The sequence below is a fragment of the Sminthopsis crassicaudata genome, chromosome 2, assembly GCF_048593235.1.
Source record: "Sminthopsis crassicaudata isolate SCR6 chromosome 2, ASM4859323v1, whole genome shotgun sequence".
Taxonomy (NCBI): Eukaryota; Metazoa; Chordata; class Mammalia; order Dasyuromorphia; family Dasyuridae; genus Sminthopsis; species Sminthopsis crassicaudata.
In genome coordinates this window covers 236,616,557-236,641,556 of record NC_133618.1, presented here as the reverse complement: position 1 = coordinate 236,641,556, position 25,000 = coordinate 236,616,557, and the positions used below count along the sequence as shown (strand labels likewise).

General features: G+C 36.1%; 1 protein-coding gene and 1 long non-coding RNA gene across 11 annotated transcripts in view; one reads left to right on the top strand and one right to left on the bottom strand.

The window, feature by feature from the left end:
- LOC141555610 (uncharacterized) overlaps positions 1–10,662 on the bottom strand; it is a 28,905-nt gene extending 18,243 nt beyond the window's left edge. Inside the window, exon 1 of the long non-coding RNA XR_012486277.1 lies at positions 10,574–10,662. This is a non-coding gene — a long non-coding RNA (uncharacterized LOC141555610). The remainder of the gene's footprint in view (positions 1–10,573) is intronic.
- The window catches only part of NFATC2 (nuclear factor of activated T cells 2), a 274,601-nt gene that overhangs the window by 15,814 nt on the left and 233,787 nt on the right, over positions 1–25,000 (top strand). For 7 of the 10 annotated variants that reach the window (XM_074288608.1, XM_074288604.1, XM_074288610.1 and 4 more), the window contains exons 2-3: positions 16,348–17,359; positions 19,507–19,678. In XM_074288608.1, the coding sequence (XP_074144709.1) occupies positions 16,348–17,359; positions 19,507–19,678 (1,184 nt within the window). The remainder of the gene's footprint in view (positions 1–16,347; positions 17,360–19,506; positions 19,679–25,000) is intronic. The other 3 variants (XM_074288612.1, XM_074288611.1, XM_074288603.1) reach the window with 2 other exon arrangements.

The window sequence follows — 25,000 nt, the reverse complement described above, 5'->3', positions numbered from 1 at the left end:
GTTCTAAAGGTGGTTTTCCTTAGTTGTTTTGAGGCCAGCCCATTTCCTCCTATGCTCTGTGGCTGCTTGTATCATTCAAATCAGTGAGTGGAGAGTGATGAGCTAACTTCTTAAATTGTTTGTGCAGTGGCATTCTTCCTCCCTTGATGATGGGGGCCAGCCTTGTGTTAAGGCTTTCAAAAAAAAAAAAAAAAAAAAAAAAGAAAGAAAGAAAAAAAAAAAAAGCAATTTGCTCTCCCTCAGGATGGATAATTGGTCTGTTCCCGCAGTGCTGTAATTAGAGTCAGGGGGACTTTCCCACTTTTTGCTAGGTGCTAAACTCGGATGGTCACACTATACAAGCATAAGAGTTCAGTAGATCGAGGGGAGGTATCATCTTTGGGTCTTGTTAATTAACAAGTTTCCCTGAAAGAGTTGATTTAAAAGCTCTTTGAGAAGAGGAGGCTTATTATGTTTGATAATATTGACCAGCTTAAGATTGTGACAGGTTTTTGAAGCATGCTTTCTGGCAGTGTGTAATGATTTCAGTAGAAATCTTTTCAGTAGGGGAACAAATCTTTCACACATACTTCTGTTTGTTTTTCTTCTGGTGGGTAGAGTTAGTGCTCAATCAAACTGGCTACAGAGCTTCTTGAGAGCAGCGGTTGCCTTCTGTCTCCTTATCCCCTGTTAACACTTAACACGGCAGGTGCTTAATAAAAGGCTCAGATCTTCAGAGCTGGAAGCAATTTTAGAATATAGAACTGCAAAGCTGAAAGAGTCCATTTTGTCCAGCAGTTCTCAAAGTGTGGTCTGGAAACTTCTGGATGTCCCTGAGACTCTTTCAGGGATTCTAATAGGTGAAAACTATTTTCATAATAATTAAAAAATGTTTTATGGTAAATATCTATAGATTTAATCCGCAAAAGAAAAACTATTTGAGAGAAGTACTAAATGATTTTTCAGAATATAAAAGTGTCCTAAGATTTAAAAAAATATGAGAACCATCAACCTAGTCCCCCATCTTCACTTTGCAAATAGAGAAACTGGACTCTCAGAATAGAATGGATGTTGATAATGGAAAAAGTAAGAGAAAGTTTACTTTTTCCATTATCAACATCCATTCTATTCTGGGAGTTATCTCTCTGGTCCCTTTGCCATCAGTCAAATGTGTGGAAATGGTAATTGCTATTAATTTTGTTTTAGCCAAGGATGGAAATAATTAGCATGTGAAGAAAAACAAATTCTAAAGTTGCAATCTGGAGAGCATCCTTTACTTTGAAAAGATAACATTGAGAATCTGCAAAAAGTCCAAGCCAAAGTCAGTGGTCTTTTCATTTACCACGATTAAAGTATGTTATGTAGAAAACTATTTAACCTCCCTCCCAGATCTGCAATCAGTGGGGCTTACTAATATGCATTGGGTAGATTCTGTGTGGAATCATTTCAGAGCAGATCTTGATGGAAGATGTTTTCTAAACATTTTTCCTTTGCAAATGGGTTATGGGATTGACAACCCTGCTGTCTGGTTCCTTGGTTTCTAAAACATACCTGGGGAGGATTCTGAAATTAATTCAGCAAATGTTTATCGAGTTTCCTATTAAGTAAAGAACATTGTATTAGTACTAGAGATACACAGGAATAAATGAGTCTTTTAATAGGATGGGGATGGCATGTATAAAAATACACTATAACACATATTTAAATATGATAAATGTTTAATAATACAGAATGTTATGAGATCAGATGAAGGAATGATCTGTTTAAGCATTGCCACTACCATATACCCCCAAGTGCTAGAAAATGGCAGGTATCTGTAGTCACAGAATATGAGAGCCTGGATCCTAGAGTGGAAAGAGTGTGAGTCTGGAGTAAATTGCTCCAGATGTCCAGCTTCTCCAATATTGTTGCAGGGACTATAGTGCCAGCTTTCATCCAGTTGCACATGTTGATTCTCCGGAAGGGCTGTGGCCATTTCAGCTTCTTAGACTCTTCAATTCCATGTGGTTGTTGCTTCTCTTTGTTTTGGGGCTTCATCTCAAACCATGATGTTGTTTATAAGAAATATTTAGAGCTTTAGTCATAACTATGGACATGTGTACACTGCAGAAATTTAGTATGTTATGTATACATATATACATGCAGATTGGTATCTTTCCTGCAATATGTAGGCTTACAGAGTCGCTTAGAATGCAGAAAGTAAATTACTTGCCCAAGGTCACACAACTTATTTGTGTCAGAAGCAGGACTTGAACCTATTTCTTTGTGATTATTATGATCATATGGCTTTTATGTTAAATAACTCAAAGTTTTTCTTGACTAGGGAGAAGTGGACTTTCCTAGAAATCACATTTCTGCATAGGATCTGATTCAATCCAGCAAAGATTTATTAAACACCTACCAGGGTCAAAACACTGTATTTAGAGTAATGGTTATAACTGCTAATATATATTAGCCTGACAGCCAGACACTATTATTATTATTATTATTCTAATTTTACAGATAAGGAAACTGTGTTTATTGTCACAAAAATACCCAATGTCTGAAATGCTTTTCTTGCTTCTAAATGCAGTACTTTATAATATTTTACTATGGCATGTTGCCTCTCAACTATTTTAAGTTTGGTCTCATTTAAAATGGGGATTAACTAGATGATTTTACATTTGGAAGATTAATTTTAAATATTCTGAAAAATAGATTAGAGCTCTAATTCTTTTATATATGCATGCTCTTTAGCTGACTTATTAGTTCTTTCATCCCAAATATAGCAAATAATAGTGCTATAAATCATATATATATATGCATATGCATATATATATTTATATACACACATACGAAAGGCAGCATGGCATAGTAGGGAGCTGATTTCAGAGTCAGAAAGACTTGGATTCAGGTTAAGGATTTAGGTTCTGACTTTGATATACTATGTAGATGACTCTAAGCAAATTACTAATCCCTTTTTGGTCAAGAAATTTTTATATGACCCCAGATATATAGGTATATGAAATAGGTATGCAAATTAAATATACTAAATCATAAAGAAATTTATTTTAAAACAATTTCTTGATAAACATACATGCTATAATTTTACTCTTTATTAAAAATAAAAGCAAATTTGTATGTTTAGATGTGTGTGTTTATTTTTACATAAAAGAATTAAATCTTGGTGGAATATTTGATACTGCAGGATACAGAATTCAAAAACTTTTTACTGTTGCCAAATTTTTCATGACCTCCCACATTTAGTTATATGATCCCATGTAGGGTTGTGACCCACAATTTAAGAAGTTTCAATCTAGATATTCTTCTAAGAGCATTGGTTCTTAGAGAAGATGCTGATATGCTTTAAAAGAGGAAGTTTTTTCATCTGTTAGTACCCTATACCAGTGAAACTACAGGTCCATACTCCACCTCCACCCTTCAGAGTTGGTTAAGCTGTCTTGTCTTTGATTCAGATTAGGCAGTTAATTTCCAGATAATTCATATCTTCTTGTATCACTCTTCTGTCACATTGTGAATACATATAAAAAAGGACAATATGTTGTAATAAAAGAAAATATGCTGATATGTGCGTGAGTCAAGAGACCTAAGTTCAAGTGTAATGTTTTTTACTAACTAATGGTTTGATCCTGGTGATCTCTTTTCTGAGACAGTTTCTTCATTTGCAAGATGAAGGCATTGAAGTAAAGGCGCTTTCTTTTCCAGCTTAAACATGCATTTATACTGTTAATCAGACATTGTGGTTTATATGTCTGAGTCAGGGAAGAGTATGGTATACTGGAAAGACTGTGGGATTTGGAGTTAGAAAGTTCAAATCCCAACTCTACTACTTATTGGCTGACCCTAGCAAATGTTTTCACCTTTCTAGTTCTCATCTGCAAAATGAGGGAGTTGTATATTTACTTTAAGATTTTTTCCAACCTTTCAATCTATAATTCCACTTTCTTTTATATTTCGGATGCTAATATCACAGATCAAAACTTAATGCTTATTTCAGTAGCATTGTTTTTAATGCTTTAGAAGCAATGGTTTGGTTTGCTGCCCACTAGTTTGCAGTCTTAGCTACAATTTATAATTTGAAAATTCACCATTATAAATTTTAGGAGTTTTTAAAGTAGTTTCACTCTGGATAAGCTATTTCCTAACAGGTACATTAACCACCTGTAGTATTATATTAAAATGTTATCATCAACAGGCTGAATTTGATAAGTAAAGTTTCAAAGGAGCAATTAGGTGAAATAAATAATGAAATGAAATAATCTCTCTTTTGTGTATATATATATATATATATATATATATATATATATATATATATATATATATATGAAATTTATGGATTAAACTAAATTTCATCTTTTAGAAAATACAAATTACAAATATTTTAATGTTATGTAATTGTAACCAGACATGCAATACAGTTTCTTTAAGAAATTTAAATGAATTCTTAAATGCTCTATTGAGATTTCAAGATTATTAATACTTGAATGTTCACCTAGCATAATAATTCATTATTTTCTACTTTTGGATGCCAAAATTCAGCTTACCACTAATAATTTCTACAGCTTTTCACTATTAAAATTTGTATTCTTTGAAAGTTTAATCTTTGATTACATTTTGAGCTTTGAAAACACAATGCTCAAATAATTGGTATAATGGAAAAAGTACTTGATTTTCAACCAGAAAAACCTGAGCTTGGATTCTAAATCTCACAGTTACTTACTATATAAATAATTTTAGACTCAACACTTGATGTCTTTTGGATTTAATTTTTCCATTTGTAAAAAGATGCTGTCAAACTAAATCAGAGGTATCACTCTTAACACCTGCCTCCAAACTCCCAAATAGAATTGAGCCAGATTAAAATGTACTTGGGAAATGCTTGACAAAATATATACAAGTACAATGTAATATAATGTTAACTAGTGGTTTTCTAAGTCAATAGGCAGTCAGTGGAGTTCCTTTTGAATTGGATGGTAGTTGATTTCTAAGGTCCTTTCTAGCTCTAAACCTATGAACTGATCAATTCAAAATTCATCCTTTATTGAACAGAATAAAGTTCTTTTGACCAGCAAATTCCACATGTTGAGTGAGCTTCTTCTAATTATTAGGACTTTACATTTTGCCTGGAAAGATAGTTTCTAGTGACAGCCTCTTCATTGATAATGATGGGAAGGGAATCATGGAAACAATCATGCAATTGTGTGAACCAGATTTTGCCTTCTGTAGGGCATTTCTAAGCATTTAGGAAAGAGCTTGTGGCCCAAGTTTCTTCTCTTCAATCAGCTTGAAATGGCCATTCTCCACTAGTGGCTCAGTAAACCCTGATCACATCTATGACAATAACCATGTAACTCACCACATAGTTGAGCTCCACAAAAATTAGGTTTCTGTATATAGAGAGAGGCATCATGGATCAGCAGAAAATATACTAGAACTGTATTTTTTTAAAAATTCAGTTCAAAACCTGGTTCTGACATGTATTGGCTATGTGGCTTTGATCCATTCCTTCATTTCTCTGGGCTTCATCTGTGAAATGATCATTTGACCCAAATGATACCCTAAGTCCCATTTATATTATAAGAAGAAAAATACCTTTGGGCTTTGAACTCCTTTGACCTCAACTAGCCTATGACTTCTTTCTTGTACAGTTCAACTAACAAAGAAGAAAGAAAACAAGCTGTTGATTGGGGTTACACACATCCTGACCCTAAATAGGCCAGATCCTCATTTAGTGAGAATTGAGGCCAAGAAAGAGATGTTTAACAAAGTGAGGAGTATTTGGATAGCATAAATCTTCAGTTTGATGTAAAGAGGAGAGAGAGTTAAATTTCAGGTCTATTTATACCTCTAATTGGCTTTGAGGTGTTAGTTTTCATTTTTGTAAAATAAGAAAGTTGGATTAGAGATGATTTTTATATTTCATGTTCTCAGATCTCATCCAACTTTAACATTCTATAGATTAAGGTTTTTTTCTTGCTCTAATATTCTGTAGTGCTACGAGTTGAATCCATTCTTAGTTAACTGATAACTTAAGATATTTGCAGATAAATCTTTAAGGTATGAACTTTAGCTGGGATTTTGGTATTTTAAATGAGTTGTCACTGTGACAAAAAACCTTTGAGAAGGAATAAATGAACCTATCACATACACCTTAAGAAAATTTGGAAACATTTGTAATAACAAGTACCCCCTCTATATACAAAGTCATGACTCTTGACTTGAGTTCTTGGATGGGATTGTAAATACAAGTTGTTCAGTCTCTAAATGCATCTGGTTCTATCTTTAAATTATATTCTGCTTAATAGTGCCATAGAATTGTGGGCTTTTACTTGGTTGGGTATGGAAGAAGGTGAAAAGAAAGTCTTTCATCCCGTATAGCATATGAATGGAGTTCCTTTGTGATAACTTGGCTCCCACTTTCAGATGACTTGGTTCCTGTTGTCCAAAAGTGTCCCATCTCCTCAGATAGTCATTGAGAGGCCTGTTGGTGGCTTTTGACATGGGACCAAATGAAGCCTGTCTTGGAAATGATGTGTGATTCTGTGGCTCTCCGAAGGAAGATAATTCTCTTTTTCTTTCTTCCCTGGCACAGGAAGTAGATTCAATGACAATGCAACTTAGGTTTCTGTGGGGAAGCTGACTTAGAGATTAGAATTCTACCAGATTGTAGACTGATGAAGCTAAGAGAAAACATGCTATCCTTTCTCCCTTCCCTCTCCCCCCCCCATCCCCACCCACCCTATCATCAATAACAACAACAACAAAATTCCAAAATTCAAATTTATTTACTATAAAGAATATATTTCATTCCTGAGAGTTGCTTATCTTTCTGGTTGTTGCTATTTATTCAAATCAGAATCAGAGCATCTTAGCAGGTATATATTTTCAGTGGGCAGTTCCATGATGCTGGAACACCAGAATTGAATGGATTGTTTCCAATTTTTTGAATTAAGAGACAGAAAAACAAAAAGGAAACTACCAAACATAATAGGAATGATTGATGATGGGAGTGTTTAAAATAATAGTCCTTTTTGATTTTACATAGTACTTTCTGGCTAGATAACGTAGCGATTCAAGTGATGGATTTGGGGTCAGGATTACCAGGGCATTTCTTAGCTTTGTAATTTTGGGCAATTCCCTTAATCTCAGTTTGTTTCAGTTCTTCTGGAAAAAAAAAGATTATAGTATCTACCTCTTAGGATTGTTGTGAGAATCAAATGTGATTTTATTTGTAAATTACTTAGCATGGTGTCTAGCACATAGGATTATCATTATCATAGTCACTCAATCTCACAAAATAGGCAAAGCCAAGTGGCATGAGCTACATTTTGCAAACAGGAAACTGGGTTTCTCAGAAGTGAGAAATTCACAGAAAAAAGGCTAGAATGGTTTAGAGTAAGGATTTGAATCTAGGCCTTTTGACTTGCAGTCTGATTCTCTTGCTAAAATAAAAATTGTTTTGGAGATGATCCTATGATGAAATGTGATATTGTGGTGCATTCATTTAAAGTATAGTTCTTGAAAGCAGGGAGATCCCAGGTTCAAATTCTGTCTGTCCAACACTTACTATGTGACCTTGAGCAAGTCACTTGAGCTGTATGGTTCTCAGTTAAGTGATTTGATTGATTTGAATGCTCTCCACTAGCACTTCAAAATCTAAGATCTTAATTGGGCTTTAGGATTTAGGGTATGTGTGTGAAGGAACCCAACATCTACCTCTTTTGTTTAAAACATGTGCTAGCTGTTCCTATTTGTTTTTTAATACTCTCACTTCTTGTTGAACATTCCCGTTAGAAGAAAGAGGACTTCTCAGTTAAGCACTTAGAAACATCCCTACTGAAGCAAGCTACTGAACCAGCCTGTGCATACCAGCAAAGAGCTAGAGGCAAATGGAGAAGAAAGGTGGTATCATGGATAAAGTGCTGTGTTCAGTTGGGAAGACCTGAATTTAAATCCTCCTTCAGATTCTTAATAATTTGTGACCCTGAGTAAGATATTTTAACCCCCCCTTGGGATTCAGTTTCCTCATTTGTAAAATTAGTTGGTTGATCTTGATGGCCTCTAAATCCAAATCTATGAATCTACTGTTTAGCTTCTGTAGTAGTTATTTTAAAGTGAACACGTGGTCCATTTATTAAGCGGGGCCTAATCATATAGGAGTGGCCCTTCAGGCCCGAGACTGAGATCTGTAGTCAATGAGATCATCCTGGTTGCTATGGCAAGGAAAGGAATGTCATTAATTCAGGTTGGCAGTGACCACTGCTTACGTGTGCCCAAGACAACAGGAACATGGTTCTGACACAAAAGCTGTGGGGAGAAAGTGTGGAAAAAAATAAACAAACCCCAAATTTGGATTTTAACTTGACTTCACAAAATAGGGAAGTCACACTTGTGGAGAATGCCAAGTGGTTCAATAGTCAGTAAGGCAGTAAGTGTGTCTTTCTGAATAATCCAGAGGGATCTCTGCTGAGAAGCTTCTTAATAGTAAAAAGAAACAAACCATTTTTGTTCAGCTCAGTTTAGCAGCAGGAGTTCTGCTGGTCTGCCAGGGTCTGCTGTGTAGGAATGTGTGGGGTGTCCATTGCCTTCCAACACAGTAGGATTTTCTTTCTATTTTTCAGGTCTTCTTACCCTTTTCCGATGGATTTAGTTGTTACAAGCTCTGTCACTGAAGCTTGATCAATTTCTTCCCATTGGAAATACATTTCAACCACTGAAAATATATTTCAACATACTTCCAAAGCTCAAAGCCCTTTCCTATGCTTGCTTAATGAGGTGGGCCTGAATCTGGCCAGGATACTGAGATGTATCACTGCTCTTGGCTCTCTTCTCTTGCAATTTGACCTCTGTCCTGATATTCTGAGTCTTAAAAGAAATCCCTTTCTTCATTCATTCATCCAAAACACACTTATTAAGCTTCTACTATATGTGCAAGGCCCTGTTATTTAGTCCTTAGAAAGATGCAGAAATAAGTCAGATATAGTTCTCCACAATTTGGCTAGTGGCAGGGGGTTGGGTTGAAGGCAAACGCCCAAATGTGTGATGAAGATATGTGCATTAGGAAAGCAAAAGATTGCTTTGATATTAGACTTAAAATAGGCAGGCAAAAGATAAAGCATAAAAGTGTCAGGTACAATGGATAGCGCACCAGACCTGGAGTGAGAAAGATAAGTTCAAATCTAGCCTGTGACACTTACTGTGTGAGCCTGAGCAAGTCATTGACCCTGTTTGCCTCAGTTTCCTCATCTGTATAATGAGCTGGAGAAGAAAATGGCAAACCACTCTAGTGTGTTTGCTATGAAAACCCCAAATGGGGTATGAAGAGTCAGACATAATTGAAATGAATGAATAAAAAGAGGTGTCAAACTCACCTGTAAAACTCCTATGGACTGAACTAGATTAAAATGTAATTGGGAAATGTTTTTTTAAAAATAATAAAAAAGGGCAGCTAGATGGCACAGCTAGATAGAGCACTGATCCTGAAGTCAGGAGGATCTGAGTTCAAATGCGACCTCAGACAATTAACACTTATTATTTGTGTGATTTTTGGGTAAGTCTGCCTTGCTAAATAAAAAAAAAATTAACAATTAAAATAAAGTCAATATGTGATCTACAAGGACACATTTCTATTTGAGTTTGGTACCATTAAAGCATATAATATGTTGGACTCTATGACTGTTATATGATTTCTAGGTAAGTCATTTAATTTCTCTCAGCTTCAGTTTCCTTATCAGTAAAATAGTAGTAGTAATGGCAACTATCTTACCAACTCACAGCATTATCGTGAGGATCAGAATAACTAATATATGTAAAGTACTGTGCAAGCCTTATACTGCTATATAAATGTTAGCTATGGTTATATAGACAGAACTTTTTAAATGACATAACTTCCCCATAGTACAGCTCCAAAACAAGTGATCCTTCTTTCTATTCTAGTTCATGAGCAAAGACTAGACTCTGTCACTGCCAGCTGAGCTTTTTCAAAATTTTGTCTTTTACTAGTTTGATTTTGTTTGTAGATTCTTTGAAATGCTTTCCTCTAAAAACAGTTGCTCCAGACCTCATGTCTGTTTGTGTGTTAAAACTACTATTCCAGCCATTCCAGTTTTCCAACATAAACCAATCTGCATCACTTGCAGGTACTTTTATGACTCAAGATATTTGACTCATTGGAGAAATGTCTAAAAATTATAATTACTAAGTATTTATACTAGACTCTTCTAAACTCCACAGAGCTTTTAAAATAGAGGGATGGGAATCAGTGCTAAGTACTTTATAAATATCTCATTTGAGGAGACTACCTCTCTATCCATTACATCATACCACCTCCCCCATATCCATATATTTGTGTATTTACATGATATATTACAATAACCTACCATAGATGCTGTGTGTGTGTATTTGGCAGGCCTCTCAGCTATTGCTGATACTTGATGATTCATTGATCATTAAGAAACCCATTACAGTTTCAGTGGGAGTACCTCTAGGAGATGCAGTGAATTTAAAACTTGTTATTTAAAGGCAACTGGCAGTCTTTTAAAAGAGGGCCTTTCATATAGGGGAAATGAATAGACCAGATGAAAAATCCATTTACCTTCCTCAAATTTTTTGTGATTTCTTTCAGTCCGTTTGCTCAGGAAATTACGAGACACATTGGTGCTGAAGGCAGGATTTGCTTTCTTGCACTCCATCTTCTCCTGTTTCTTTCTGCTGTAAAGCCACAATGCTGCATTTGTGGCATCATAATCGTTTCCACAGTAACAGACTGTGATGTCTCAAACCCAGAGCTTAAGACTCCATACCATCTTGGGATGTGATCTCACCAATTGAGGAGGGTCAGACCACCTCAGGACTTGGATGGGCACAATCCAGGAATGTAGATGGAGCTTGGTTCTTTATCAAATGGCACCCTTTTCTTTGCAGAGACATGGAGCAGAGCCTGAGCAATGGCACATATGTGAAAGCACAGCCTCCACACCTTAAGTCATTAAACATCTCATGGCACCAGGAAAGAAAAAAAAATTAAATGAACATTTCATACAGGTTCCCTGGCTAGGTTTCTGTTTCAGTAACTCCATTCTACTTCCCCAAAGTCGCAGATGGAGAAGTTATTCTCTTACTGCCTGCCCTAAAAGACCTGTTGGGTAGTTGTGTTGGCACAGCCCAGCCGTCAAGTTCCACTTCAGACTTGGCAGCGTGTCAGCAGTGGGTGAGTGACAAGGCTGAGACGTATGGCAGAAGAAAAGTGCCAAGGGAGTCTACATTCCCTACTGCTGTACTTTTGACAATAGGTTTCAGTGTTTTAACTTTGTTGGCAGGTGGTAAATTTTTTTTAAGGGCATCAATTTTACTAATTTGAGTCAATCTTGCTAGTACGCAAGTTCCTAAAATCTCTCAGAGCCAGGCACCTCAGTCCTTGAAATGCTATCCTAATAAATGGGATAACTAGTCTCTAGCTCTTTAAGGAGTCCAAAGGACCTAGGTGAAGCAGGTGCGATAGATATTATGATCTCCATTTTACTGGTGAGAAAACAAGAAATGATAATTTGTCCATGGTCCCACATTTATTAAGTGGAAGAATTAGGTTTTTAACCCAGAATTTCTAGCCCCAAGTCAAGTATTTTATCATGGAGTTCTCCCTTTGGGTGAAGGTATTGCTATTCTGAAGCTTATTTTTTCCAAATGGGAATATTCCAGAAGTAAATTGCAATACCTGGTTATGAATTAATCTGTCAGAGTGCTTTTTTTCCCCTGTGACAGGACAAATGCAAAGCTGAATGAATAGGGTTTTGGAAATGGGGCTAGGAGTTGGAGAAAAGGCAAACTTTGCTGACCTAACAGTTTTGCTGGGAGCCCGCCCTGCCAAAGAAGACAAAGAAATCACCAAAATGCTGACCAGGCCATTTTATTTTTGTTAATGTTCTTCCTCTTTTTTTTTTTTTTTTTTTTTTTTGAGGGGGTTGGATAGGCTTGTATATGAAATGTCCTTATAAGATATATTTCAAGGAAGGATGAAATTTTACTTCAAAAATGTTTTTCTTCCCATATCCCTGCAATGAGTAAATCACAGATCTGCCAAGACCACTGAATAAAATCTAAGTCTCAACCTGGGAATGGCCATGTTTGTAACCTTGTTACAAACAAATCCTGATGTGATATCTCAGGTAGCATGCTCCCATCACAGCTGACCAGAGTTGTGTTCAGATATGGGCACCATGTTTTATGAAGAAAATGAGCAATCTGAAGAGTCCAAAACAGAGTGACTAATATGGGAAAGGAGTTTCCAACAATATATTTTGAAGATTCATTGAAAAAACTATGGAATTTGAATCTAAAGATAAAACTATGCCTTAAAATAGTTGATGGGCAGTAATAGGGAAAGATGAATGAATTACTCTTTGTTCATCCACAAGGCAGAACTAAGACTAACATTTGAAAGTCACAGGGAGGTGGATTTTGGTTGATTTTATGGATGACTTTTCTAACAATTAGAGCAATTTCACAATGGGATGGGATGGAATGTTTTAAAAGGCAATGATTATTTCACACTAGAGGTATTTAAGCAGAGCCTGAATTGCCATTTGTTAGGGATACTATAGAGACTATTCATGTATGGGATATTAAGTTGAACTAAAAATGCCTTCCAATTTTTAAATTTTATGATTCTCAATCAACCAATTGATATTCCTACTATGTGCCAAGCACTAGGGTAGAAGTAAAATGACCAAAATGATTCTTGCATGGAAGGAGCTTGAATCTGGTGAGATCATCATCATAGGTTGAGAGTTAGAAGGCACCTTAATATGAACCCAGTTCAAATGTTTGATTTTCTTGATGAGAACCTAAGGCTAGGAGAAAGTGACTGACTTGCCTATGAACACATAGTAAGGAAGTATCTGAAGCGGATTCGAAGCCAAGTCTCCCTGATTTCAAATCCAGCACTCCAACCATCATACCATGTGAGGAGTGATTGAAGAAAGAGGACAGGAATAACATCCTTTAATTTTTGCTCTTATGTTGGCCCCTGAGAACAGAACTAGTAGTAATAGGTGAAAGCTGCAGAGAAATTAATTGAGGCTTCATATTAAAAAACACAATAATAACAATTAATATTAATAATAACATGTAGAATTTATATAACATCCATTGAGGTAGGCCTTCTTGTCATTATTCCCACTATAAAAAACAACCAAAAATGTCCTAACAGAGTTGTTCCAAACAGTATAAGCTGCCTTGAGAGATAGTGGTCTCTCCTTAACTGGAAATCTTAAGCAAAGGATGAATGAAAATCTTCTTTGGAGAAGAGATTCTTGTACAAATAGAGAACCCTCACCATATTTATTTTTGAAAAGGATCTTTCACTTCTATTTCATTTCTGGTGCTTATATCCTTTACTTCCATTGACTAGAAGGAGGAACTAATGGAGAGAATGCTGGCGAGGAAGTTGGGAAGTCCTGAATCAAATCCCTTCTCAGACATTCAGACTTCTCAGACACACTGGTCTGAGTCATTTAATCTATTCAACCTCAGTTTTCTAATCTCAAAATGGGGATAATAATAACAGGATTGTAGTTAGGGTCAAATGATACATGGAAAGCATTTTGCAAAATTTGAAGTGCCATATAAATATTAATTGGCATTATTATTATTGGGGAAATAACTAATCAGGAGAATCTTGTGGCAAGGATTCTTGAGGCTATGTTGTGATTTGATATTGGCATATTGAATGTGAATGTGATCTTTGGGAGAATACAACCATTGTTTAAATGAAATTAGAGCCAAACTATCATTGGTTAGGAAAATATTTCATCAATATACTATTTGCTTATGGTGTTTACTGTCAAATGCTCAAGGGATCAAAATTTTAATTATTTTAAATTATAATGTCATCTTCACTCCCTGCTTCTAGGTCCATCAAGAAATTTAAACCAAAAAAGAAAAAAAAACAAAAAAAAAAACACACAAAAAAACCATAGTTCTTGGATCAAAGACAAATATAAATATTTGAAAATTTTTGTTTAGTAAAAGAGGATTTATTTTTCCACTCCAATTGTACTAATGAAAGTATTTTAGGTATTTTGCTTCTCAGCACAACAAAGGGTGTGTTCATGATAAGGCTGAACAATTTTTTTTTTTTTTGATAAGGCCAAATTATTCACTAAGTCACATCTAAGGTATTGTTATTTGTTTTAGCTGTGCAATCTAGTCTTAAGAATATTGTAAACATAGATTTGACTTTGATGGTCTAACTTGATTCAAAAGTTAGAACTAATAACTGCCAGGAAGGCTTGCTTTTTTTTTTTTTTTTTTTTTTTTTTTTTTCTTTTTAAGAAATTTGAAATTCGTCTTGATCTTGAACTCAAGACAGGATTCCAGACTTCTGGATTTAATATAAGTTTTGATTTGTTCCAAATTTAACAGAGAAGGGGCCAGTCATTTTTTCCAGTCCATTCTTTTGAGTGATAACTGCTTTCTGAGAGTGAATCTTCTAAATGGTACTCCCAAGACTAATCCAGAGTGGAAATAGGTAGCAATTTGACCCTTTAATAGAGAGAATTCCCTGTATCATCTAAGGAAGATCCTAAGGTAGTTGGAGATTCCTCTATAGGAAGGGTTGTACACTACAAATGCACCTTTGTATTAAAAGCAAGTTGTACACACAAGCCTCCTGTGAGTGAGTGCGTGACTACTGTGAACAGTGACTGTGTTTTACAAATGCCAAATTGAGAAATGTGATTTTGCTGCATTATTTTTTTTTCAAAGTCTTATTAAAAGAGAGGCAATGTTGCATAAAGGAGAGCTGGCCTAGAAACCATGATGATATGCGTTCAGTTCTTGTCTCTGACTCACATACTGGCTGGGTGACCTTTGATGCAAGTCACTTACACTAAATATTCTAAGCAAGTCTCTAAGACTAAGTTGTTGAGAAGGTGCTGACTTACATAGATTGAGGGAGGTTCCTTATTAAGGAGTTCCCTATATCAGAAAGATCACAGGTCTGGTCTCTGTTGCTTATTATGAATATTTTTAAAGTTCTCTTTCATCTTGGATAATCCAAGATTTTTTTTTTTTTTTATTTTTTTTTGTCAGAAGCACAAGTCCCTGAATTTTGCTAGTTCAGGTATTCAGAAACTGTTTGTTGAGTACAATATATGTACAAAGCCTTGTGCATCTCTGTTAGAGAGATACTATACTAAAGAGACCCAATCCCAAACCTCCAGGGATTATAGTCCACGATGGATCTAAGGCACAACATACACAGTCAAATAAGAATGTAAGAGACAGGACAAGACGATTGAAACTGAACTACTTTGACAGGTTTTTGGTGGACTCTGTGAGAGGAGCAGAGGGTGGGGAATGTGCTACATTGGCCCTTCCTTTGCGGGGGCAGGGGGTAGAGAAGGAATAAACTGAAAATTGGTTCTGGGGACTTTTCTGTTCTGTCTCTAACACATTGTAAAACCTTAATTTAACACTTTCTAATTCCTCCTCCTCTTCCATTGCAAAATTGGGATGACAGTCATCCTTTAGGCAATCTAGCTCTAAAAGTGATTGAGGCAAATGCTTGTAAACTATAAAGCATTCTTAAGAAATGTGAGTTGTGGGGGAACGAGGTGGTGCAGTGGATAGCGCACTGATTTTGGGATTAGGAACACCCGAGTTCAAATATAGCCTTAGACATTCAATACTTATTAGCTTTGTGACCCTGGACAAGTCACTTAACCCCAGTTGCCTAAAAAAGAAATTCGAATTGTTATTAAAATGATTATTATCATTGTTCATAGACCCTGAGATGGGGCTCAGGGATTGTCCGGGGTCAAAAATCAGCTAAGGATAGTAAAGAGAATCCACATCTCAGGTACTGCTGCGTTCCCCTAGTCTGGAATGTTTCCTTTCTTTTTATCTAAAGCTTCCTCATTTTTCAAAGCCCACCTAAGAAAAAGTGGTACATCATGAAAGTAGGCACAATGATTTGGGTTGTAGGAAATCCGGCTCTTAGTTTTCAGTCTGCTGGGGCTCTCTCTGGGTCTTTGAAACCTCTTCTGTAAAATAAATGAATGAGGTGGGCTGGAAGATCCCTGACATCCTGTCCAGCTCTGACATGACATGCTCTCATTGTAAGATTCCATTGATTTAGTTGCATATAGAACACACTAAAGTTGGTTAAACTCTCCTTTCTGTCTTCATTAAATCTGGTGTGAAGCTGCTTACCTCATGCTATCAATTTTTCGTAACATCATGAACCAAGGTTTTAGTTTGGGCTTTCTTGTTTTGCTTTTTAAAAATTAAAAAAAAAAAATAAACCCATGATTGCTCAGCTTCAATAGTACTATTTTATAGCCTTAAAAGAGACCCTTCTTTTTCCAGAAGAACCGACTCCACATAATATCGTCAGCCCACCCTCTGGATGTCCTGATGATGTCCTGGATTATGGCCTCAAGCCATTCACCCCCCCTCCTAGTAACTCTGCAGATCCCATGGGCAAATACGGACAGCCAGATAGCATAGGGTCAAAATGCTACCTAGACCCTGCAAAGCCTGTAGGGCCCTCGGCTTTGAGTCCTAGGATCGAGATCACTCCATCCGAACTGTCGGGTGGGTCCTTCCGCATCAGAGACACAGATCTTTTGGTAGAGCATCAGCCCAACTCCGCCACTGCTAGCCCAAGGTTTACTCTGCCGGTCCCTGGCTTTGAGGGCTACCGGGATCCGCCTTGCTTGAGCCCCGCTAGTAGCGGCTCGTCGGCAAGTTTCATTTCAGAGACCAATTTCTCTCCCTACACATCACCGTGTGTTTCGCCCAATAATGGCCCTAGTGACGACCTTTGTCCACAATTACAAAACATCCATACTCATTATTCTCCTAGAACCTCTCCAATAATGTCACCACGAACAAGCATCACAGAGGAAACCTACTTGGGACGACACTCACCCTCGCCCCGTCCCAACTCCAGGTCTTCATCACCCGGTGCGAAGCGAAGGTACTCTTGTGCTGAGCTCTTCACTACTCAGCTGCCCTCGGCCTCTCCACACCAGTCTAGGACCCCCTCTCCACAAGCCTTGCCCAACGTCTCGCTGAGGGAAGACGAACCTTCAGTCACTTGCACCCAGTTGCCCAACTCCACCATTCTTATGGACACCATGAGCAATCTCACCACAGATCCCCCTTGTGGCATCCCCTCCAAGATGTGGAAAACCAGCCCTGACCCATCTCCAGTTCCCTCCCAAAAACCCAGCATGCCACGGCACTCCATCTATCCGAATGTAGATTATCTCGGCTCTTGTGAGCAGGAGGAGAGAAGAAACTCAGCTCCCGAGTCGATTTTATTGGTGCCTCCAACTTGGCCAAAGCAACTGGTTCCTGCCATTCCTATCTGCAGGTGAGTTGTGTTTTTAACATGGCTCTGCATGCTGATTAGTCTTAAGTCTCCAGTTTTCATTGTTTACTCAAATTCAATAAACATTTATTAAGCACAACTACTCACACAACACTGGCTAGTTACAAACATGAAATAAGACACAGCTGTACCCTTCAAAAAATCATGGTCTTATGGGAGATATGATGCATTCACAAATAACTATAATAGGAAAGAGGACATATGAAGTACACAAAGGAGACTCAAAGTACCCTGTGATTTTTATATAATGAATTACAAACATTTCTGACAAGTGGATTGCCTTTAGTGAAGCCATGATATTTGATAAAATATTAAAATGGGTTTTCTAGTAAGCTGGGAAGACAAGTGTATGTACTAGGGGAAAGTGTTATAAGAACACCATCTCAGAGGATCCAGGGGTTCTCAAACTATGGCCCCCAGGGCCAGATGCACCCCCTGAGGACGTTGATGTGGCCAGCCCGGTTATGGCAAATGGGATGAGGGGCGGAGAAAGAGTGTGAAGTTTTGTTTTTACTACAGTCTGGCCCTCCCACAGTCTGAGGGACAGGGAACTGGCCCCCTATTTAAAAAGTTTGAGGACCACTGATATCCTTATGCATTATGTATGACAAATGCTTGGGGTTCAAGTAGAAGGTCAGTCTGACCCAATTCTGAGTATTATATTTTAGTAACAAATGGCTCCAACCTGAACCAAATTAAATGACACTGAGTGGATTTGTACCCTTATATTCTTAGATGAACTAGTGGGCTATCTATGGTCATACCTTGCAATCTATTCTTTCTTGTGCTGCATTTTAAGATGATTTATTTATTTATTTTTTATTTTTTTAAATAAACAGCAACAAAATCCTTGTAGGAAAAAATGTAGAAAGAAAGAAAGAAAAAAGGATATTCAATCCTAGTGTTATTTTGATCAGATGCCTGAGATCAACAATATGCTGTAAACAAGGAGGGTAGAAATAAATTTTGAATTGCCTAAGAGACACAGTGCTGTCAAGTAGAAGACCTGAGGATTTTATCTCCTTCTACCTCTATTTCTTTACCTCTAAAATAATAGCTGCATTACCTTCCTCACCGTTGTGAGGAAAGTGCTTGGCAAACCATTAAGCTCTATAGTAATGGAAACAATAATTAGATCTGAGACCATACACTTTAAATAGTCAAGCTTCTAATAAACATAGCATTAAAAAATATCCTGCTCTGAATGGATTATTCTGTATATTGTGCATTATCTTGGATTCACTCAGCTGAAATATCAGAGGATTTAGAGCTGGGAGGGATTTTTAAAGATCAACTAGTAAGAGTTCTTCATTTTATAAAAAAGGATGGGTAAGTGACATGCCTCAAGTCACTTAGATGGAAAGTAAGAGATCTGAAAATGGAAGACTTAATCTAATCTGATACTTATTATAGGACAGTGGGATAGCTCTTGGGAGAAATGGATTCTCAACCCAACTCTACCTCTTATTAACTTACCTTTGTGACCTTGGTTAACTTTTTTGCTAACTTTTCTGTGACTTTCCTACATGCATGGTAAAATGATCTCTAAGTCCTATTTGAGCTCTAAAACACAATGATATAAGTTAACTGAATAGCTAATAAATATCTATCAATGTGCCAGGCTCTATGGGATAGAGAAATGTCCTTTACTAATGATTAATTTATAACATCAAAAGTATCCACAAATAAATCTCATTAGCAAATAATAATAACCAACATTTTGTAGCACTTTAAAGTTTACCAAGAAAAAAATTGCAGTAATTATAGAACACTAAAAGTATAATTTAAAAATAGGATAATTGTTTTCTTTAAGGCAGTAAGCTGTTTAAAATTTTCAAATCAATTTAACAAACTTTTATTAAGTGTACAAAGCACTAGTGATGCAAAGATAAAAACCATACAATGCCTGCCCTACTTGAGGAATTTGCAGTCTACTGAAATCAATACAAAGATAGTATATCTCCACACTCCTCTGAAACATACCATGATTATGATGGGCAAATGCTAGTCTTTTTAAAATGCATTTATCCTAGGCAAGATAATTTGGGGTATAGATAGGGAAGGGGACATTTACATTGATTCTTTCTGTTTTTTATATTCTGTTGTTTTGTGTTTTTAATTTCCTTCAGCATTCCAGTGACTGCATCCCTTCCACCTCTTGAGTGGCCTCTTTCTAATCAGTCAGGGTCATATGAATTGCGTATTGAAGTACAGCCAAAGCCCCATCATCGGGCACACTATGAGACAGAGGGAAGTCGTGGAGCTGTCAAAGCTCCCACAGGAGGTCATCCTGTGGTCCAGGTATGAATCTGAATACTTTTTCTACCCAGAGTCTTAGATTGAATCCTAAATCCTAAATGACCCACCTTTGCTTCACAGCAGTCATGTACAAGAATGTGATCATAACCATTCTTCTGGAAAGGGGAATTTGGGTCTGTGGAGGTTAGTACTGGTTACCCATTCTTAATTGGTTCAGAACTACTGCTTGTAGTCCCTCTTTGTAAGCTTGATGGTGTAATGGGTAGAGTGTGGGACCTGAAGTCAAGAAGACCTGAGTTTGAATACAGTCTCAGATGCTTACTAACTTTTTGACTTTAAACAAATTACTTCACTTTTCTCTGCTTTATTTTTCTCATCTTTAAAATAAGGAATAATATTAGCTTTTATTTCCTGGGACTCTTGTGAAGGAAAATGAGATGATGAAAAAGTACTTTGCAAATCTTAAATCACTATATTTAACATAAATTATATTAGAAATGGTCTTCTTAAAGCATTTCTCCTTGTGGCCACAAATTTGCAGAGATAATTATATTTAATGAGGTTTTCTAAAGTTTTTCCCCAGCATTTAGTCAACATTTTTATCTGTTTTGAATTTGGGATGAAGGTATAGTTTCTTCTTTATTATCCAAATCTATCTGGTTTTCCTATCACTGACCTAACAACAAATATTGCTTTAAATGTTCACACACACACATATATAGCAAGCTCCTGTTTCTCCATAATATTTAGAGGTTGAAGTATTCAGGTCATCTGATTATTCTAGGTAACCTGGAATTACCACAAACAATCCTGGGTGTGTCTTCATATCTGTATAGATTAAAGATTCTTAACCTGGGATCTATGCACTTTTCTTCAAAAAAATTACTTGGATAACTATTTGACTGTAATTGCTTTCCTTTGCAATCCTAAGTGTTTTATTTAATGTATTTAAAATATTGTTCAGAGAAGGGGTTTATAGTTTATAGACTGCCCAAGGAGTCCATGATAAAAAAAAAAAAAAGTTAAGAATACCTACTTTAGATGAAATCTGATCTGCTAGTCTGGAGGTCTCAAACGTGTTGCTAGAGTGTGGGCTCCTCCTCTGAAGTAGTTGATAATTAGGGGGTTAGAGCACTAGGGGAAAAAAAAAAACACCCAACCCTGACTTCATAATATTGATGCAGACATTTTCTAGCAATGTGAACTTGGGCAACTTACCCAACTGATGTCCACCTCAGTTTCTTCAACTGTAAATTGGGGATAATACTACTACCTACCTTACAGAAATTGTTATGATGATAAATTGAGTTATATATTAAGAGTGCCTAGTACATAGTAGATGTTTAATAAATGCTTGTATTTTCTTTCCTTCATATTTGTAGAAGATCCCCATTTCATTAGATTGTAAGTTCCTTGAAGTCAAGAACTATCTTTTGTTTCATATCCCTAATGCTTAATACAGTGCTTGGCACTTCGTGTGCAATTAAGCAATGATACTTGATTGATTGCTTGCTCCCAACCCTACAAGTTTTAAAATGCACACTTCAGCAGGACTGTTCAAACTTCAACTTCAATAAGCCTTGACTTAGCACCTCCTAGGTGTGGCACAGTATGCCAGCTGGTGGGAGAAATATAAAAAAAATTAATCCCATATGTAATCACATTGATGAATAAAGAAGATTCAGATTGTAACATAGACAGCAAACAGAGTAATGCTAAACTTAATTTGTGCACTCTGTGTTTAAGATTCCTGGTCAACATAGTCTTGGGGAACTTGTGTGTTGCATTTTACTCTTACTTTAACTTCCTCCATCCTAGGAGAGAACTGCCAAGTAGTTGTACTGTTCACATTTATGGTTGTGAAAATGCAACATGGCTTTAAAAGTCTTTGGCAGTATCGTTAGAAACTACATAGGAGATAATTTTCTTTCTAAAAGATGAGATGTGATATTCTACTTTTTAATGCAATCCCATGAATGCAAAATGTTCTGTAGGAGAAGAAAAGAAATTTGGGAAGAATACAGTTAGCAGTTAGATTTGAGCAGTTTTTCTTCTTAAAAGATTCAGTTACATGATGTCCCAATTGGGTTGATAGTCTTTGGGGTTGTAACTGGCAATTATTTTTATTAATATAGTGCTGGTCAGTAGGTAAGATGCAGAGATGAAAAAAAAAAAAACATAGATTTAAGTAACTTAGTACAATGTCCCTAATATTTCCTTTTTCTATTTTTGGGACAGGATGCTGTGGTCCTTATGTGGACAAAACTGCTATTCTATTCAAAGGGAGTTTTGCAAAATCAGGCTTTAATATTTCCTAAGCTCTTTATTTTATGAGCTCTAATAATATCACAACTGAGAGTGGTATGTATGAGTCCATTGTCATTTAGTCCTTTGGCTGCTTATGTTCCTTATCAGATACTTGCACATAATATTCTCAGAGTTAGACTTTTCCTAGATTTCCCCCCCCTCTTATTATATAAAGAGACTCCTAAGAAAGTTGTAATTATTATGTATTGTATTGTATAACCAGGCATTGTAATTACCATGCAATTATTATGTAACATTGCAATTATCAAGAAATGAAAGTATTACCAAGAAATCAAATTTTATCCTTTTGTGACACCAGAAATATGAAGTCGAGTAATAATACATTTCTGAGGTGCCATTTAATATTTAGAGAGGAAATGGAGTGTAATGGATAGCGACTTTGCTTAGGAGCCCAGAAAAAGCTCCTACTTTTTCTATACATTGTTAGTATGATCTTAGATAAATCATTTAATTTAATGGTATTCTAGGAAATTCTCTTAAGACTTTTAACTTGCAGAGAAGGTGCCTTGCATTTATTTTCTTTCCTGGAAGTTTATATCAATGAAATCTTAGATCCTGTTTTTGTCCTTATTTACCATTTACAAAGCACTTTAATTTACATTTACCATCCAATCCCTATAACATGTGAATTAGACATTGCAAATACTGCCACCTCTGTTTCACAGAAGAGAAACTGAAGCTCAGAGAAGCAGCTTGCTAAGGGCACATAGTTAGTGGTAGGAGAATCAAAATGGGCACATGATGCTTAAGTTTGGCTTTCCACTGACCTATGTTGCTTTGAGTTCATATTCAAAGGTTTGACATTTTAGTCTCTTAGAACAGATGTTCAGGCACATGGAGAAAATGTGGACAATTCCTTTATGTGGATTCATTACAAATGTTGAAAATATCAATTAGATTTAAGTCATGGTAAGAATTGTGGGTTTCACGTGGCCAAACACTATGTCCTGGAGCTGCACCTGCATGGTTTATGACATGAGAATCTGGACAAGACTAGTAAAAACCAAATGCTTTCATCTTGAAAGAAAAAGCACATATATATTTGGCAGTGATTTCAATCCACTGAATTTCAGCTTTTGGACTGTCTGCTACTCAGTTCAAATTATGTATAAAACAGGGCAGAAATAAAGCAGACAAGGGGATTTTCTGGTTTTACTAGGCAGTGCTGTGATATTGAAAATAAACAGAAACCTTTGAGTGATTGGTTGTGAGGTTTCATCCCTTCCCCCTTTTTTTAACTATTTAAAAATTAGTGTTCAGAAGGTTTGTTCACTTATAAAACTGAAAATAGAATGTTCATTTGGATGTGTTCTTATTGGGATCAGATAATCTCTCCAGTGGTAAATTTCTAGCTCCCATTTCTTCTCTCCCATCTCCAGGTACTCCTTCATCCCTACTCTTTCCAACATTGGGAGCAAAAAGTAAAAGAACTACATATTTGATTCATTACTCAAATTTTAGAAATTCATGAAAAAGTAGAAGGGACCATTTCAAGCTGAAATTGACTTTTAAGTAAATAAATAACATTTGCAAGGTCAGAAATACTCATTGGGAAATTCTTGCTTTCCATTCCTTGCCAATCAGTAGGATATTTCATTTAGCAAGCATTTATTGAGAACATATTATATACCAAGATACAATGCTAGGTTCTGAGGATATAAAGATAAAAAGGAAAAATAATCTTTTCCCTCAAGTAGCTTACTTTCTGTTGGGAGTAGAACAACATTACTAGGTAAATGTAATGGAAAGAAATTTTTATTTAAAAGATCTGGGTTTGAACTCTGCTTCTACAACTTATTCTTCATGTTAGTTTATATTAGTGTGTCTTTGAGTTAGTTGCTTCCCTTCCTTAGGCCTCAGTTTTCTTATCTCTAAAATGGGGATGCTGGACTAGATTATCTCTAGTATCCTTTTTAGCTTTAAATCTGTGATTCTATGGAATGATCATGATGGAGGAGCTGGGGCTTACGCTGAGCCTTGAAGAATGGAAACAATTTAAAAAGATGGAAAAGAAGATATTCTGCATGGGGGAATGACATGAGCAAAGACATAGAAGCATGTTGGATATGTTCACAGAATGAGATAATGAGTAGACAAGTCATGGCTAGAGCGGAGACAACTTGTGATATGGTGTGAAATAAAGCTGGATTGGGATGTCTAAGAACAATTTTTTTTTTTTTATGAGAAGAATGAATGGAAAAATTGTTTTTAAGGATATGTAAATTTTAAAGAGTAAAGAAGGCATTGTAGTAGAGCAAGAAAAGTGTTGCATTTAGAATTGGAGAATTTGAGTTCCAATGATCCTGGATACTTTTGTAATCTAGAGAATAAGCTTTTTGCTATCTGTGAGTTTTTCTTTTCATCTTTAGAAAGAGGGGATTAGAGTGGACCAAAACTTCTTAAACTGTGGGTCATGGCCACATATGGGGGTCTCCTAACTGAATGTGGGAGCAATAAAATTATGATTTCTTATCAGTAAATATTTGATTTGTATACCTATTTTATATACTTATATGCCTGGGGTTGCATAAAAAATTGTTAGGTGAATAGGGGTTGTGAGTGGAAAAAGATTAAGAAGCTCTGGACTAGATCTCTAAAATTCCTTCTTATTCCAAACCTATGGTCTTATGCTATGAAGATGTACAAGCCGTTGACATTTTATAAACATTAATAAAACTTTTCTCACAAATCTCAATGAGGTAATAAGCAAAAAACTTAGAAGCCTGTGAAGTTTAGATATTCAAAAATAGCTTGATTAGAAATATAAAAAAACTATTTATACCATATCATCTTGAATTTAGATAGCATTCATCTTCTCAATCTGGTTTATATAAAACTGGGATGTGATCTATAAAATGTTTTTTGTTTTTTTTTCCTTAGAAGACAATATCATTTTAGGGTTGTGTCCTAAATTGAGCAATGGCTTATGTTAGGATCATTTCATTTAACAAACTTTTTTTTCCCCAAAGGCAAAAATAAATAAATAAATAAATAACACTTCTGGTCTTGGGGGGGGGGGAGCTTGCATTTTACTGG